Here is a 17,437-nt window from a genome sequence, read left to right as displayed (position 1 = left end):
GTATGAAGCCTGGAGGTGAGCGGTGGAAAAGATAAAGGCTAAAGAAGGAGAAACCCGACAGGAGAAAGTGAAGGAGGAGGGGCACCAGAGGTGGGTGATGGGCAGGTGAGGAGAAGAGAAAGGATGTGACGGAAACCAGAACAGGAAAGGAGAAATAGAGAATGGGGAAAGGGGAGAAATTACTGAGGATTGACCATGCCTCCAGATTGGAGGCTACCCAGACAGAATTGGTTGCTCCTCCAACCCGAGTGTGGGCTGTTGAGGAGGCCATGGACTGACATGTTGGAATGGGAATGGGAAATTGCTTGGCCACATGAAGTACCTGCCCCTTGAGGTGGAGAGAGTGAAGATGCTAATCAAAGGAGTTCCTCACCGACATCCGATTTCACTGACCCAGCCACACAAGGGGCACCAGATACGGTGGACAACCCCGACAGACTCGCAGGTAAAGTGTCGCCTCACCTGCGAGCACTGCATAGGGCCCTGAATGGTGGTGAGGGAGGAGGTGTAGGTGCAGGTGTAGTACTTGTCCCGCTTGCAGGGCTATGTGCCAGGAAGGAGATCGGAGCAGAGTGAGCAAGGGAGTTATGTACAGAGTGATCCCTGTGCAAAGCAGAGAGTGGAGGGGAAGGCAAGTTGGCATAGATCGAGCGGCTAGCCAGAGACTGTCTCCCAGGGTGGAAATGGCTAATTTTAAGACGATTGGGGTGGATGTCAGAGGTGGATTGTTCACACAGAGAGTGCTGGATACATGGAATGTGCTACAAGGGGTGGTGGTAGAGGCAGATACACTGGGGCATTTAACAGACTCTTAGATAGGCACATGGATGATAGAAAAATGGAGGGCTATGTAGGAGGGAAAGGTTAGATTGATGTTAGAGCAGGTTAAAAGGTCAGCACAACATTGTGGGCCGAAGGGCCTGTACCGTGCTGTAATGTTCTATGTTCTATGTTGTTTGCCTCCAAAGGGACCACGACCTTGTCATGGTGTGGAGGCTTGCGTGCCTCAATGACTTGGTGAGCTATGTTGGCCGGAGTCAGGGCTTTATGCTTTGGCTCCTGGTAGGGTCACCCGTGCCAAACAGGTCAAAGGGTAGAGGCCAGACTAAGAGTGGCCCACCGGTCCTCCAGGTTCAGAGGTTCAGCTCAGGGCTGACACCCCGACTGTTAAAACAAAACCGCTACGGAAACAGCAATGAAGAATCCTTCTACATCTGAATGCAACTGTATTCCTGAGTCTCCACCTGGGACATGCATGACTGATGGTAGTTAAAACCCAGAGGTAGCTTCTGACACAATGAAGGAAGGTCTGAACACCACCAGGGATGGAGGACCTTCACTGCTGCACTAAACACCAGTGGTGTAACAGGCCGTAAGTAAGGAAGTTGTTTGTGCCTGGTGGTACGTTGACCTATATGGTTCAGCACAGCATCATGGACTGAAGGCTGTGTACTGTGATGTACTGTTTCCATGTTCTATCAGCTTGAGTACAGTTCGAGAGTGATCTTAAGAGTTGACAGCACCCTCTGATACATGTCTATGTTGGAAAATTAAAACCAGCATGGGTCAGAGTCTGAGAAGGTTTTGGCAGAAGGGGAATGGAAAAATGTTATCTTTAGAAATGGAATTTTGAGGGGGACGGGTGATGAACTGCGAGATCTGCACTGTTGAAGGAAAATGCATGGAAAAATAAGTGGGTCGTGTTTAATCAGATCCAAAGAAAGTGGAAAGCTGTCAAACCAGAGGCCACTGCCCCCAGTTAGCTTGTGGAATCTAATGTGCAAATGTTAATGAGCTCACTGTCAAGGACTCTACAATCTATAAACGCAGGAGGTCCGCAGATGCCCGGAATCCATCAACACAAGAGATTCTTCAGATGCTGGGAATCCAGAGCAACACACTCAGATTACTGGAGGAACTCAGCAGGGCAGGCAGCATCAACGGAAATGAATAAACAATCAGCGTTTTGGGCTGAGACCCTTCATCAGGACTGGAAAGGAAGGGGGAAGATGCCAGAATAAAGGAGAGGAAGGAGTACAAGGTAGAGGGAGATAGGTCAGTGGAGGACAGAAATGAAACAGGAAGCAGGGAGTTGATAGATGGAAAAAGTAAAGGGCTGGAGAAGGAATCTGATAATAGAAGAGAGTGCACCTCTCAGATTCTTACTTCATCCTTCATCCCCCACCCATCAGGAAAAATAATAATGAGGTAGTGTTCATGGGTTCATTGTCCCTGCAGACGTCTGACAGCGGTAGGGAAGAAGCTGTTCCTGAAACATTGAGTGTGTGTCTTCAGGCTTCTGTACCTCCTCCCTGATGGTTCTTCTTCTTCTTCTTCGGTTGTCCATCAAAACCGATGATGACGTCCACTCCTTTAACGGTGAGATCTTTGATGACTATACAGTCCTATCCTGGACCCACAAGCTCTATTGCAGGTGGGACATGTATATGTGGTAGAGGTGGCAACCATGGCTGCATTTCTCCTGGCTCTCTTCTGCTGTCCTCTGGTTCTTTCCATCTCCAGAATACGAACCCCATCCCTACACAGCTGTCGCCAAGTGGTACGGTCAGGAGCAACCTCCTCCAGGTCCTCAGGTCTGATCTTGCACTTCCTTAAAGCATTCTTCATCTGATCCTTATAGCGCTTCTTTGGCCTTCCAGCTGAGCGTCGACCATGATGTAGCTGGCCGTATAACACTCTGCGAGGCAGCCGACATGGGGGCATCCTTATCACGTGCCCCAGCCACTGCAGCTGATGCTGGGTGATCATGGCCTCAATACTCCTGCCCAAGCTTCACAGCTATAAAGGAGGGTGGTGACACAGACCACTTGGTATACGGCGACCTTTGTGAAGGGATGAAGGCTCCTGTTCTGAAAGACTCTACGCTGAAGTCTCCCAAAGGCAGCTGATGCCTGTTTAATGCGGCTCTGGACGTCGTTGTCAATGCCGCTATCCTCAGAGAGAATGCTCCCAGATATTTTGAAAGATGGCACTACAGACAGCTTTTCATCACCAACAGTGAAGGCAGGTAGAGTGGGTGGGACACTGGTACTGTGGTAGAAATGAGAAGACAGCATATCTTGGGTGCCGTCGAGGACATTTTGAAGGTATCCTCAGTACTGGGAGGCTAATGCCCATGACAGAACTGGCTCAGTTTACAACTTTCTGCGGCTCTTTCCAATCCTGTGGTGTGGTCTCTCCATGCTAGACAGTGATGCTACCAGTTAGAAAGCTCTCCATAGAACATCAGTAGAAATTTGCGAGTGTCTTTGGTGACATACCAATTCTCCTCAAACTCTTAATGAGGTGTAGCCACTGTCATGTCTTCTTTGTAATTGCATCAATATGTTGGGTCCAGGATAGATCCTCAGAGTTGCTGACACCCGGGAAATTGAAACCGCTCGCCCGTTCCCGTGACGTGTGTGTTCTCTTGATTTCCCCTTCCTGATGTCCACAATCAATTCTTTGGTCTTACTGATGTTGAGTGCAAGGTTGTTACTGTTACACCAGTCAACCAGCTGACCTACCTCATTCCTGTACGCCAGCTCATCATTTAAAATTCTGCTGACAATAGCTGTGTCACCAGCAAATTTGTAGAAGGTATTTGAGCTGTGCCCAGCTACTCATGGGTGCAGAGTGAGTAGGGCAGTGGGCTAAGCACACATCCCTGAGCTGCACCAGTGTTGGCTGTGAGTGAGAAGGAGACAGTATTTCCAATACACACAAACTGTGGTCTCGCAGTGAGGAAGTCCAGTTGCAGGGGGAGGTACAGAGACCCAGGTTTTGGAGCTTGTTGATTTGAACTGAGGGAATGATTGTGCTGAACACTGAGCTGTAATCAATAAACAGCAGCCTGACATAGATATTACCATAGTCCGAGTGATCCCAGGCTGAGGGGAGAGCCAGTGAGATTGCATCCACTGTAGACCTATTGTGGCCATAGGCAAATTGCTGCAGGTCCAGGTCCTTGCTCAGGCAGCAGTTGATTCTGGCCATGACCGCCTTCTCAGAACACTTCATCCCAGTAGAAGTGAGTGCCACTGGGTGATAGACATTGAGGCAAACTCACTCTGATCTTCTTGGGCACTGGAATGATTGTGGCCCTTTAGAAGCAGGTGGCAATGGCCGACTGCAACAATGAGGGATTGAAGATGTCCTTGAACACTCCTGCCAGTTATGTTCACCTACAGTACCTACAGGAAAGATTCCAGTAAGATTGAAAGTGTGCTGAGAAAATTGAGGAGCTGAGTTACAAGGAGAGGTTGAATAGGTTCAGACTTTATTCCCTGGAGTTTATGAGAACGAGGGGAGATTTGATAGAGGTTTACAAAATTATGAAGGGTATAGATAAGTGCAAGCAGAGTTTTTCCACTGAGGTCAGGTAGGACTAAAACTAGAGTTCATGGGTTAAAGGTGAAAGGTGAAAAGTTTATGGGGATACCTTCACTCAGAGGGTGGTGAGAGTGTGGAACAAGCTGTTGATGGATGTGGGTTCGATTTCAACATTTAAGAGAAGTTCGTACAAGTACATGGTCCCAGTGCAGGTCGATAGCACTAGACAGATTAATAGTTCAGCAGGGACTAGATGGGCCAAAGAGCCTGTTCTTTGCTGTAGTACTGTATGATTATATGACTCTATGACTTGAGTCAAATCTCCTAAGGGATTGTCTATTGATGTGTCCTCAGGTGGCTGTAGAGGTCAGTCTGGGATCTACATATTCTGGTGCTGTGTGGTTATGGTTAATGGTTGGAGCTTTTGGTTGTTTATCTCCCCTAGTGTTGAAATTGCGGGGGCCCTGGCAGAAATATTTAAAATGTCGCTGTCTACAGGTGAGGTGCCGGAGGATTGGAGAGTGGCTCATGTTGTTCTGTTGTTTAAAAAAGGATCGAAAAGTAATCCGGGATATTATAGGCCGGTGAGTTTAACATCGGTAGTAGGTAAGTTATTGGAGGGAGTACTAAGAGACAGAATCTACAAGCATTTGTATAGACAGGGACTTATTAAGGAGAGTCAACATGGCTTTGTGCGTGGTAGGTCATGTTTGACCAATTTATTGGAGTTTTTCGAGGAGGTTTCCAGGAAAGTGGATGAAGGGAAGGCAGTGGATATTGTCTACATGGACTTCAGTAAGGCCTTTGACAAGGTCCCGCATGGGAGGTTAGTTAGGAAAATTCAGTCGCTAGGTATACATGGAGAGGTGGTAAATTGGATTAGACATTGGCTCGATGGAAGAAGCCAGAGAGTGGTGGTAGAGAATTGCTTCTCTGAGTGGAGGCCTGTGACTAGTGGAGTGCCACAGGGATCAGTGCTGGGTCCATTGTTATTTGTCATCTATATCAATGATCTGGATGATAATGTGGTAAATTGGATCAGCAAGTTTGCTGATGATATAAAGATTGGAGGTGTAGTAGACAGTGAGGAAGGTTTTCAGAGCCTGCAGAGGGACTTGGACCAGCTGGAAAAATGGGCTGAAAAATGGCAGATGGAGTTTAATACTGACAAGTGTGAGGTATTGCACGTTGGAAGGACAAACCAACGTAGAACATACAGGGTTAATGGTAAGGCACTGAGGAGTGCAGTGGAACAGAGGGATCTGGGAATACAGATACAAAATTCCCTAAAAGTAGCATCACAGGTAGATAGGGTTGTAAAGAGAGCTTTTGGTACATTGGCCTTTATTAATCAAAGTATTGAGTATAAGAGCTGGAATGTTATGATGAGGTTGTATAAGGCATTGGTGAGGCCGAATCTGGAGTATTGTGTTCAGTTTTGGTCACCAAATTACAGGAAGGATATAAATAAGGTTGAAAGAGTGCAGAGAAGGTTTACGAGGATGTTGCCGGGACTTGAGAAACTCAGTTACAGAGAAAGGTTGAATAGGTTGGGACTTTATTCCCTGGAGCGTAGAAGAATGAGGGGAGATTTGATAGAGGTATATAAAATTATGATGGGTATAGATAGAGTGAATGCAAGCAGGCTTTTTCCACTGAGGCAAGGGGAGAAAAAAACCAGAGGACATGGGTTAAGGGTGAGGGGGAAAAAGTTTAAAAGGATCATTAGGGGGGAGCTTCTTCACACAGAGAGTGGTGGGAGTATGGAATGAGCTGCCAGACGAGGTGGTAAATGCAGGTTCTTTTTTAACATTTAAGAATAAATTGGACAGATACATGGATGGGAGGTGTGCGGAGGGATATGGTCCGTGTGCCGGTCAGTGGGACAAGGCAGAAAACGGTTCGGCACAGCCAAGAAGGGCCAAAGGGCCTGTTTCTGTGCTGTAGTTTCTATGGTTTTGCAGCTGCCCTGTGGCATAGAGGAGGTTGTCCTCATGTAGCGCATCTCCCTCTTGAACAGATTTCCTCCAGGTGTATCTATTGAGTGTAATGTCTTCCCAGTTTTTACATGTCTTGTTGAATTTATTCAGGCTGATTTTGATTTTATCGTTGAAACTTCTCCTTTGCATGTAATCTTTCACTGTCTGTAAGCTACTTCTGAACTGAGGCCACATTGCTAATTCAAAAGTAAAATACTGTAGAGTCTGGAAACAATGCCCAACACATGATGGGCACCTGCTTCCCCACCGGGTAGTATCAACACGAGGTGTTGCCTTGAGAAGGCAACACCTATCATCAAAAATCTCCACATCCAAGCCATGACGTCTTCTCGCAGCTCCCATTGAGAGGGGGGTACAGAAAACTGAGGTCCCACACCACTAGGTTGAAGAACAGCCACTTCCCTTCAACCAGCTGATTCCCTTATTGCCACAATTCAGCAACACCATGGCCACTTTTCACTACAAATAGACTTTTTTGTTCTAATTGTATTTCTTTTCCTTGTAAAAATATGTTTCACTTATTTACAGTACTGTACCGTGCAAAACTCTTAGGCAAGTATATATCGCTGGGGTGCTTTAAACTTTTGTGCAGTATTGTATCTATCTGTCAACGTGGAGCGGAGAGCGAGTTTGTACATTGGGTGGGAGTGAAGGATATTGGGAATGGTGAGGGTGTAGCGCTGTGGGCAGGTGGCAAAGAAGGAGTGCCAAGGGCGGGGGGAGGAAGTGCGGGTACAGACACACCCAGCTCTGAGATGCCAGGTCAGGTCATTTGATTCCAGACAACTGGCTTATTGATCATTACAGAATGGGGCTTCTGTCTGGGGCTTCCCGCTCCCTCCCCTATCCTTTCCCCTTTTCCCAACCATGATTCCCCTCTCCCTGCCCCCTTCCCACTCTCAGTCCACAATAGAGACCCATATCAGAATCAGGTTTATCATCTCTCACATATATCATGACATTTGTTTTGTTTTTGTGGCAGGAATACAATGCAATACATAAAATTACTACAGTACTGTGCAAAAGCCTTCGGCGCCCTGGCTATATATTTGTGCCGAAGAATTTTGCAGAGTACTGCATGTTTCGGATTTGAATGTTGCATATCTGTACAAATCAGATGCAAATTTACGCATCTTGGGAGGAGGCCCCCACAGCGGCCAGCGCATCGATCTTACAGCTCAGGGTGCCAGAATTCAGAGTTCAATTCCAGCACCTTCTGTAAGGAGCTTGTACGTTCTCCCCGTGACCGTGAGGGTTTCCTCCGTGCGTTCCTGTTTCCTCCCTCATTCCAAACACCTACTGGGTAGTCGTTTGCGGGTTAATTGGTCATCGTAAATTGTCCTGTGACAAGGGTGGTTTTCAGTAGGTGGGTTGCTGAGCGGTGTGACTCAGAGGGCTGGAAGGGCTAATCTGCCCTGTATCTCTAAATAAATTAATTAATTACCAAGTAATGTGTTACAGTGCTGGTGACCCGGGTTCAGTCCCCTTGGCTGTCTATAAGGAGTTTGCATATTCTCACAGTGACCACGTGGCTTTCCTCTGGATGCTCCAAGCCTCAACAACAACTATGTAACGTAATTATACGTGCTATACATGCCTTGTGCTGTGTATGACTGTTGGTACCGTGTTTTTCACCTGGGCCCCTGAGTAGCAGTGCTGTTTCGGTTGTCTATAATCATGGGTACAGTATTTATGTACAGTTAACACCCATAAGGGTGTCAAATGCATGTTGTGATGCGTCTAGTATGGTAGTGTAGTGGGTAGTGCTTATCGCTTTCAGTTTCAGCTTCCACCGCTGGCTCCCAGTCTTGTGAAAAGGAGATTTGAATGTGTCAGTCTCTCCCTGTCAGTACACAGCCTCTCAAAACAGCAAGCCTCATGTAGTGCCTCCTCGCTGGCGACACACGGAAACTGAACTCCTTTCGGACTCAGGCTGAACTACAGAGGAGGAGGTCTGGCCCCTGCACACGTAACACGCAGGCCCCCTGGTGTGTGTGAACCAGGTCTCCAGCTGTGGGTAAGTAGCTCCACTGCCTTGTAGGCAGCCTCCGGAGAGACGAAGGCTACAGGAGTAAACCCAGACCGCAAAACCAGAGCCCCTCAGGCGGCTGGACGTCACTGAAGATCCGTCCGGCAGCTCCTGCAGCCAAGCTGGTGCCAAACGTATTGCTTCATATGTTCCTTTGGTACTACACTGGTGAGGCCGAGAGGGGTGCCTTCACAACTGGGCATCTCAGGATCTCCATACCTTCTGCCCAGGCTTGTCATGATGACCATCATCACCCTTGGTCCTTCGAGACAGGTGGATGCCACCATGGTTGAATGACAGGTTCAAGTTCAATTTATTGTCATTTACTGCCAAAGTAAACAACATTTCTCCGGACCAAGGTGCACAATACGCCACATCTAACTCACACACAACACACGAGACAGTACCACCAGTAGCAAGTTAACAAGCGGTGAGGTGCATTTACGACACAAGTTAAACAGTAATCAGTATTACGCAGCTAGTACTTTATACGTGATGAGGCCTGGGTGGTGACAGGGAGTTCAGTAGTTTTATGGCCTGGGCAATACGGTTCTTGTTCTAAGGCTATGGTACCTCCTGCCTGATGCTACGAGGTCAAAGAGAATGCTGGGTGGATTGGAGGGTTCCTTTACAATGTTAAGGGCCCTGCATACGCAGCACTCCACAAGGCCATAAGATATAGGAGTAGAAATATGCCATATGGCCCATCCAGTCTGCTCCACCATTTAATCATGGCTGATCCTTTCTACCCCTCCTCAGCTCTATTTCCCCGCCTTCTCCCCGTAACCTTTGATGCCATGTACTATCAAGAACCGATCAAGCTCTGCCTTAAGTACACTCAACGACCTGGACTCCACAGCTGCCTGTGGTAACAAGTTCTACAAATTCACCACCCGCTGGCTAGAGAAATTTCTCCACTTCTCTGTTTTAAATGAATGCCCCTCTATCCTGAGGCTGTGCCCTCTTGTCCTAGACTCCCCCACCATAGGAAACATCCTTTCCACATCTACTCTATCTAGGCCTTCCAACATTCGAAAGGTTTCAATGAGATCCCCCCTCATCCTTCTAAATTCCAGCAAGTACAGACCCAGAGCTATCAAACATTCTTGAGGTCAGATGTCTTATAATTAAATAGAACTTAAAAAAAAGCATGTGCAAGTAATGCAGAGGTCATACCACAACCAATTCAGCACCCGTTTTACAGCTGATGTACTATGCAGCCAGCTTACAAAGACGTAGTCTCTCTATTCACAGAACACATTATCACAAGGAATGAGAGAAAGCAACAAGGACATTGACATCAAACTGTGCATGAATAATTATTTCGAATTTTTGAGAAGATCCCTGTGAACCTTTACCTGTGATGAAATCTTTTCCTTTCTGAGGTGGGACGCCATTATCAGAAACTGTCACAGCAATCTTATACTCAGTTTCTTCCTCATGCTTGCCAAATTTCATGCTGACAGAGGCATGGGTACCTGCAAAGAAAAATGGTGTTGTGAGTTTTCTCAGTAAAGGAAGTCAAAAGAAAGTGAAAGGATTAACGTATGAGGAACTTTGGGTCTATAGTCACTGGAGTTTAGAAGAATAAAGGGGAGATCTCATTGAAACATATCAAATATTGAACGGCCTCGATAGAGTGGATGTGGAGAGGATGTCTCCCATATTGGGGAAGTCTAGGACAAGAGGACACAGCCCTAGAATAGAGAGGTGTCCAGTCAGAACAATGATGAGGAGGAATTTCTTTAGCCAGGGGGCAATGAATCTGTGGAATTCATTGCCACAGACAGCTATGAAGGCCAAATTATTAAATATAGTTAAAGCAGTGGTTAATAGGTTGTCAATTAGTCTGAGCATCAAAGGTTATGGGGAGGAGGCAGGAGAATGGGTTTGAGAAGGATAATTAATCAGCCCTGATGGAATGGTGGAGCAGACTCAATGGGCTGTAGAGCAAACTTTGCTCCTATGTCTTATGATCTTAAAATGGATCCCCCCCCATGCTAATTAATCCCATATGATTGAAGATCTGATTTAGATTATTTTGAAGTGGTGCTTTGCACTTCTGATTTCAGATGTTAACTGAGAAAAAAAATTGAATTAAAGTTCAATTAAATCTAATTTGGGCTGGCAAGGTTGCGTAATGGTGAATGTAAGGCTACTACTGTGTCAGCAGCCTGGGTTTACTTCCTGCCACTCTCTGTGAGGAGTTTTTATGTTCTCCCTGTGGGTTCATGGGCTTCCTCCGGGTGCTCCGGTTTCATCCCACAGTACAAAGACGTACAGATGGGTTAGTTGGTCAACTGGTCGCATGGGCGTAACTGGATGACGTGGGCTCGTCGGGCCAGAAGGGCCTGCGACCATACTGTACCTTGAAAATAAAAATAAAGAAAGAAACAGGTTTGGATAAAATTAAAAAAAAATTCTGTAGGTGCTGGAAATCCAAAGCAGCACACTCCAAATGCTGGAGGAATTCAGGTCAGGCAGCATCTGTGGAAATGAGTACAGTCGATGAGACCCTTCATCAGGACAGGAAAGGAAGGGGGAAGAAGCTGGAATAAGAAGGTTGGGGGAGGGGAAGGAGGACAGCTGGAAGGTGATAGGGTGAAGCCAGGTGCCTGGGAAAGGACAAGGGCTGGAGAAGAAGGAATCTGATAGGAGAGGAGAATGGTCCATAGGAGAAAGGGAAGAGGAGTGGACCCAGGGGGGGGTGATAGGCAGGTGACAAGAAGTGAAAGGCCAGATTGGGGAATAGAGGAAGGGGGGATGGAATTTGTTCACTGAAAGGGGAAATCGATGTTCATGCCATCAGGTTGGAAGCTACCCAGATGGAATATAAGATGTTGCTCCTCCACCCTGAGGGTGGCCTCATCTTGGCACAAGAGGGCCACGGACTGACACATCACAACAGTAGTGGGAATTAAAATGTTTGGCCACCGGGAAGCCCCACTTGTAGCGGATGTTGCAGTAACACTTGGCGAATCAGTCCTCCAGTTTCTGGCAGGTCTCACCAACGTAGAGGAGGCCACATTGGGAGCACCGGATACAACAGACGACCCCAGCAGATTCGTAGATGAAGTGTTGCCTCACCTGGAAGGACTGCTTGGGGCCCTGAGTGGAGGTGAGGCAGGAGATGTGGGGGCTAAATGTAGATTTAGCCATTTGCACAGTTAAGTGCCTAATGGGAGATAAGAGAGGAGGGACAAGTGGACAAGGGAATCGTGGAGGGAGCGATCCCTGTGGAAAGCAGAGAGGAGGTGGAAGGTAAAGAAAGGCAAGTGGTTGGAAGACTGTATTTAAAATTGGGATATGTCAAGGATATCAGATGACATTTCAACCCTCAGTCCCAGCCAGAGGCTGAAGCAGCTTCCAGTCGAGATTCCTTCATGAGTCTGCTGCAAGTACAAAATGTGATCCCCAGTGGCAAAGTGACAAAGAGTGTTTTGGGGTTACTAAAGCCTCGTCTGGAAATTCAACCAATCATGTGGCAGCAACTCAGTGCATAAAAGCATGCAGACATGGTCGAGAAGTTCAGTTGCCGTGCAGAACAAACATCAGAATGTGGAAGAAATGTGATCTATGACTGTTGAATGATTGTTGGTGCCAGAGAGAGTGGTTTGAGTATCTCAGAAATCGCTGATCTCCTGGGACTTTCATGTACAATTGTCTCTAGAACAGGGGTTCCCAACCTTTTTTATGCCTTGGAGCCTTACTTTTAACTGAGGAGTCACTGAACCCCAGGTTGGGAACCCCCCCTGCTCTAGAGTTTTGAGATGTTGGTGCAAAAAAAACAAAAAAAAATCCAGTGAACGGCAGTTCTGTGGGCAAAAACACCTTGTTAATGAGAGAGATCAGAGGAGAATGGCCAGACTGGTTCAAGCTGACAGGAAGGCAACGATAACTAATGCGTTACAACAGTGGTGTGCAGAAGAGCATCTCTGAATGCACAACATGTCAAAACCTTGAAGCGGGTGAGCTACAGCAGCAGAAGACCATGAGCATACAGTCAGTGGTCACTTCATTAGATGCAGGAGGTACCTAATGAGGTGGCCATTGAGTACACGTAGACAGAACAAATGCCTTCAAAATGCAGTTCAGATTCTAATATAGAATGGGGAAACTGTGACGGAGTTTGTTTGATTAACAAAAACCTCATCATTGGAATCCACCTACCATTGATTGGTTTAACAGTCCACTGCTTGCCTGCCACTTCACCCAGAACAAATTCGAATGGAGGACCAAGCTCTACATCACCATCGACGGCGTGGATCGTCACTGTCTTTTCTTCGTCAGCTGGCAAGCAAATGAAAAACCAGGAGGAGTCTTTTGCTAATCTGGGAGAATTGTCGTTTACATCTTTTAAATGGATGAAGATATCCACAGTGGATTTTTTTAACTGATTGCCTATAAGAAAATGCAAGGCAAAAATTTGGTTAGCACTGAACTTAAGGAGACTTTATTTGTGAAGTGATTTAAAGTTCAAATGCACATTTCTCTCTACTAGGAGAAATAAGTTCTGAAATCTTTAATAAGAAAAGTAGCTCATTCTTACATGTGCTAGAAGCCTTCAATAAAAATGCTGAGAGAAATAAACGTAGATGAATTGATGGGTTGCCATCGCAAAGAAAACAGGACAGCGCCTCTAGTTTCTTCGAAGTTTGTCCAGATTTGGTGTGTCATCTAAAACTTGGACAAACTTCTATGGATGCACAGTAGAGAGCATCCTGACTGGCTGGTATGGAAACACCAATGCCCAGGAACAGAAAAGGCTGCAAAACTTCATGGACACACCCAGTCCATCCTGGGTAAAGCCTTCCTCACTATTGAGCACAGCTACACAGAGTGCTGCCACAGGAAAGCAGAATCCATCATCAGATACCCCCATCACCCAGGTCATGCTCTCCCCTCACTGCTGCCATCAGGAAGAAGGTACAGGAGCCTCAGAACCCACACCACCAGGTTCAGGGACAGTTATTACCCCTCAATAATCAGACTCCTGAACTAGAGAGGGTAACCTATCGGAGAGAGGATGCTGTTATAGACAATAGGCAATAGGTGCAGGAGTAGGCCATTCTGCCCTCTGAGCCAGCACTGCCATTCACTGTGATCATGGCTGATCATCCACAATCAGTATCCAGTTCCTGCCCTATCCCAATAACCTTTGATTCTGCTATCTTTAAGAGCTCTATCCATCTCTTTCTTGAAAGCATCCAGAGACTTGGCCTCCACAGCCTTTTGGGGCAGAGCATTCCATATATCCACCATTCCCTGGGTGAAAAAGTTTTTCCTCAACTCCGTTCTAAATGGCCTACTCCTTATTCTTAAACTGTAGCCTCTGGTTCTGGACTCACCCAACAGCAGGAACATGCTTCCTGCCTCCAGCGTGTCCAATCCCTTAGTAATCTTATATGTTTCAATAAGATCCCCTTTCAGCCTTCTAAATTCCAGAGTACACAAGCCCAGTCGCTCCAATCTTTCGACATATGACAATCCCGCTATCCTGGGAATTAACCTTGTGAACCTATGCTACACTCCCTCAATAGCAAGAATGTCCTTCCTCAAATTTGGAGACCAAAGCTGCACACAGTACTCCAGGTGTGGTCTCATCAGGGCCCTGTACAGCTGCGGAAGGACCTCTTTGCTCTTATACTCAATTCCCCTTGTTATGAAGGCCAGCATGCCATTAGCTTTCTTCACTGCCTGCTGTACTTGAATGCTTGCTTTCAGTGACTGATGTACAAGAACACCTAGATCTCGTTGTACTTCCCCTTTTCCTAACTTGACTCCATTTAGATAATAATCTGCCTTCCTGTTCTTGCACCAAAGTGGATAACCTCACATTTATCCACATTAAGCTGCATCTGCCATGCATCTGCCCACTCACCCAGCCTGTCCAAGTCACCCTGCATTCTTATAACATCCTCCTCACATTTCACACTGCCACCCAGCTTTGTGTCATCGGCAAATCTGCTAATATTACTTTTAATTCCCTCATCTAAATCATTAATATATATTGTAAACAGCTGCGGTCCCAGCATTGGACCCTGCAGTACCACACTGGTCACCGCCTGCCATTCCAAAAGGGACTCATTAATCGCTACTCTTTGTTTTCTGTCAGCCAGCCAATTTTCAATCCATGTCAGTACTCTGTCCCCAATACCATATGCCCTAATTTTGCTCACTAATCTCCTATGTGGGACTTTATCAAAGGCTTTCTGAAAGTCCAGGTACACTACATCCACTGGCTCTCCCTTGTCCATTTTCATAGTTACATCCTCAAAAAATTCCAGAAGAGTAGTCAAGCACGATTTCCCCTTCGTAAATCCATGCTGACTCGGACTGATCTGGTTACTGCTATCCAGATGTGTCGTAATTTCATCTTTTATAATTGACTCCAGCATCTTTCCCACCACCAACGTCAGGCTAACCGGTCTATAATTCCCTGTTTTCCCTCTTCCTCCCTTCTTGAAGAGAGGGACATTAGCCACCCTCCAATCCATAGGAACTGATCCTGAATCTATAGGACATTGGAAAATGATTACCAATGCGTCCACGATTTCTAAAGCCACCTCCTTAAGTACCCTGGGATGCAGACCATCAGGTCCTGGGGACTTATCAGCCTTCAGACCCAACAGCCTATCCAACACCATTTCCTGCCTAATATAAATTTCCTTCAATTCATCCATTACCCTAGGTCCTTTAGCCACTATTACATCTGGGAGGTTGTTTGTGTCTTCCCTAGTGAAGACAGATCCAAAGTACCTGTTCAACTCGTCTGCCATTTCCTCATTCCCCATAATAAATTCACCCACTTCTGTCTTCAAGGGACCAATTTTGGTCTTAACTATTTTTTTCCTTTACACATACCGAAAGAAGCTTTTACTATCCTCCTTTATATTCTTGGCTAGTTTACCTTCATACCTCATTTTTTCTCTGCGTATTGCCTTTTTAGTCACTTTCTGTTGCTCTTTAAAAGTTTCCCAATCCTCCGGCTTCCCACTCGTCTTTGCTATGTTATACTTCTTCTCTTTTATTTTTATACTGTCGATTACTTCCCTTGTCAGCCACGGCCTCCCCTTACTCCCCTTAGGATCTTTCTTCCTCCTTGGAATGAACTGATCCTGCACCTTCCGCATTATTCCCAGAAACACTTGCCATTGCTGTTCCACTGTCGTCCCTGCTAGGGTATTGTTCCATTGAACTTTGGCCAGCTCCTCCCTCATAGCACCATAGTTCCCTTTGTTCAACTGTAATACTGACACTTCCGAGTTTCCCTTCTCACTCTCAAATTGTAGAGTAAAACTTAACATATTATGGTCACTACCTCCTAATGGCTCCTTTACCTCGAGGTCCCTTATCAAATCCGGTTCATTGCATAACACTAAATCTAGAATTGCGTTCTCTCTAGTAGGCTCCAGTACAAGCTGTTCTAAGAATCCATCTCAGAGGCACTCCACAAACTCCTTTTCTTGGGGGCCAGTACCAACCTGATTCCTCCAGTCTACCTGCATGTTGAAATCCCCCATAACAACTGTAGCATTACCTGTTCTTGGACTACAGTTCAGCATTCAACACCATAATGCCCCCCAGGCTCGACAAGAAGCTCAGAGACCTCGGCCTTCACCCTGCCTTGTGCAGCTGGATCCTGTTCTTTGTCAGATCGCCAGCAGGTGGTAAGAGTGGGCTCCCTCACCCCTGCCCCTCTGACCCTCAACACAGATGCACCTCAAGGCTGTGTCCTAAGCCTCCTCCTTTATTCTCTGTATACCCTTGACTGTGTTGCCACCCACAGCTCCAATCTGCTAATTAAATTTGCTGATGACACTACACTGATTGGCCTAATCTCAAATAATAATGAGGCAGCCTACAGAGAAGAAGTCATCATTCTGACAGAGCGGTATCAAAAAAAAATCTCTCTCAATGTCGCAAAAACAAAGGAGCTGGTTGTGGATTACAGGAGGAATGGAGACAGGCTAAACCCTATTGACATCAGTGGATCTGGGGTTGAGAGGGTGAGCAGCTTTAAGATCCTCAGTACAAACATCACTGAGGATCACACGTAGTCTGTACATCGGGGTCACTGGAGGCCTTCCTGCCTTCCCGCATCCCGAAAGAGGAGCTTTCCACTCTCCTGCCTGGCATCCCCACTGTTCTAACCGGCGGCAGAACTCAGCAGGTCAGGCAGCATTGATGGAAAGGAATAAACAGTCGGTAGTTCAAGCTGTGACCCTTCATCAACACTGGAAAGGAAGGGGGCAGAAGCCAGAATTGGTCCCACAACCTATGGACTCACTTTCAATGACTCCCATCTCCTGTTTTCCACACGTACTGCTTGCTTATTAATTAATTAATTAATTAGCAACACACACACACACACACACACACACACACATACACAATGCTGGAGGAACTCAGCAGCTCAGACAGCATCTATGAAAAAGAGTAAATGGTCGATGTTTTGGGCTGAGATCCTTGTCTAGTCCAGACGAAAGGTCTCAGTCCAAAACGTTGTCTGTTTACTCTTTTCCATAGGTGCTGCCTAACCTGCTGAGTTTCTCCAGAATTTTGTGTGTTTTGTTCTGGATTTCCAGCATCTGCAGAATTTCTTGTGCTTATCCTTAGTATTATTTTCCTTTATTGTTTCTTTGTATTTACTGTGAATGCCCACAGGAAAATTAATCTCCGGGTTGTATGTGGTGACATGCATGTACTTTGATAATAAATTTACTTTGAACTTTTCACTGTTCCAACTACCATGGGTTTTGCTCATATTGATGTTTAGACCATGAATTCTTCAGAGTTCCACTCGGAAAATTCTGGGTGGGATGGAACCTGCTTCTTAATTTCAAACATTAATTCCACATTGCCCAATACCTTGACATTTATACTTTAGTATGATTATAGGTACAAAGTGTTCTAAAATGATGACAGATTTATTACTTTGTCTCTGCTTACTTGTCATTTCTAAATGATCTAGGTCCTCCGTAACTATTCTATGTACGCAGTTAAAGATTGAAAGTAAGATTACTACATCCCCATCATCCCTATTTATGAAAAAAACAACTGTGAGATACAAGGA

General features: G+C 46.1%; 1 protein-coding gene across 1 annotated transcript in view; it reads right to left on the bottom strand.

The window, feature by feature from the left end:
• cdh17 (cadherin 17, LI cadherin (liver-intestine)) overlaps positions 1–17,437 on the bottom strand; it is a 180,142-nt gene that overhangs the window by 38,504 nt on the left and 124,201 nt on the right. Inside the window, exons 15-16 of the mRNA XM_072251931.1 lie at positions 12,532–12,762; positions 9,720–9,839 (exon numbers count right to left, since the gene is read on the bottom strand). Of these exons, the coding sequence (XP_072108032.1) occupies positions 9,720–9,839; positions 12,532–12,762 (351 nt within the window). The remainder of the gene's footprint in view (positions 1–9,719; positions 9,840–12,531; positions 12,763–17,437) is intronic.

The sequence above is a fragment of the Mobula birostris genome, chromosome 1 (genome assembly GCF_030028105.1).
Source record: "Mobula birostris isolate sMobBir1 chromosome 1, sMobBir1.hap1, whole genome shotgun sequence".
Classification (NCBI taxonomy): Eukaryota; Metazoa; Chordata; class Chondrichthyes; order Myliobatiformes; family Myliobatidae; genus Mobula; species Mobula birostris.
Note: the sequence above shows the minus strand (reverse complement) of the source record. Positions and strands in the feature narration are given on the sequence as shown.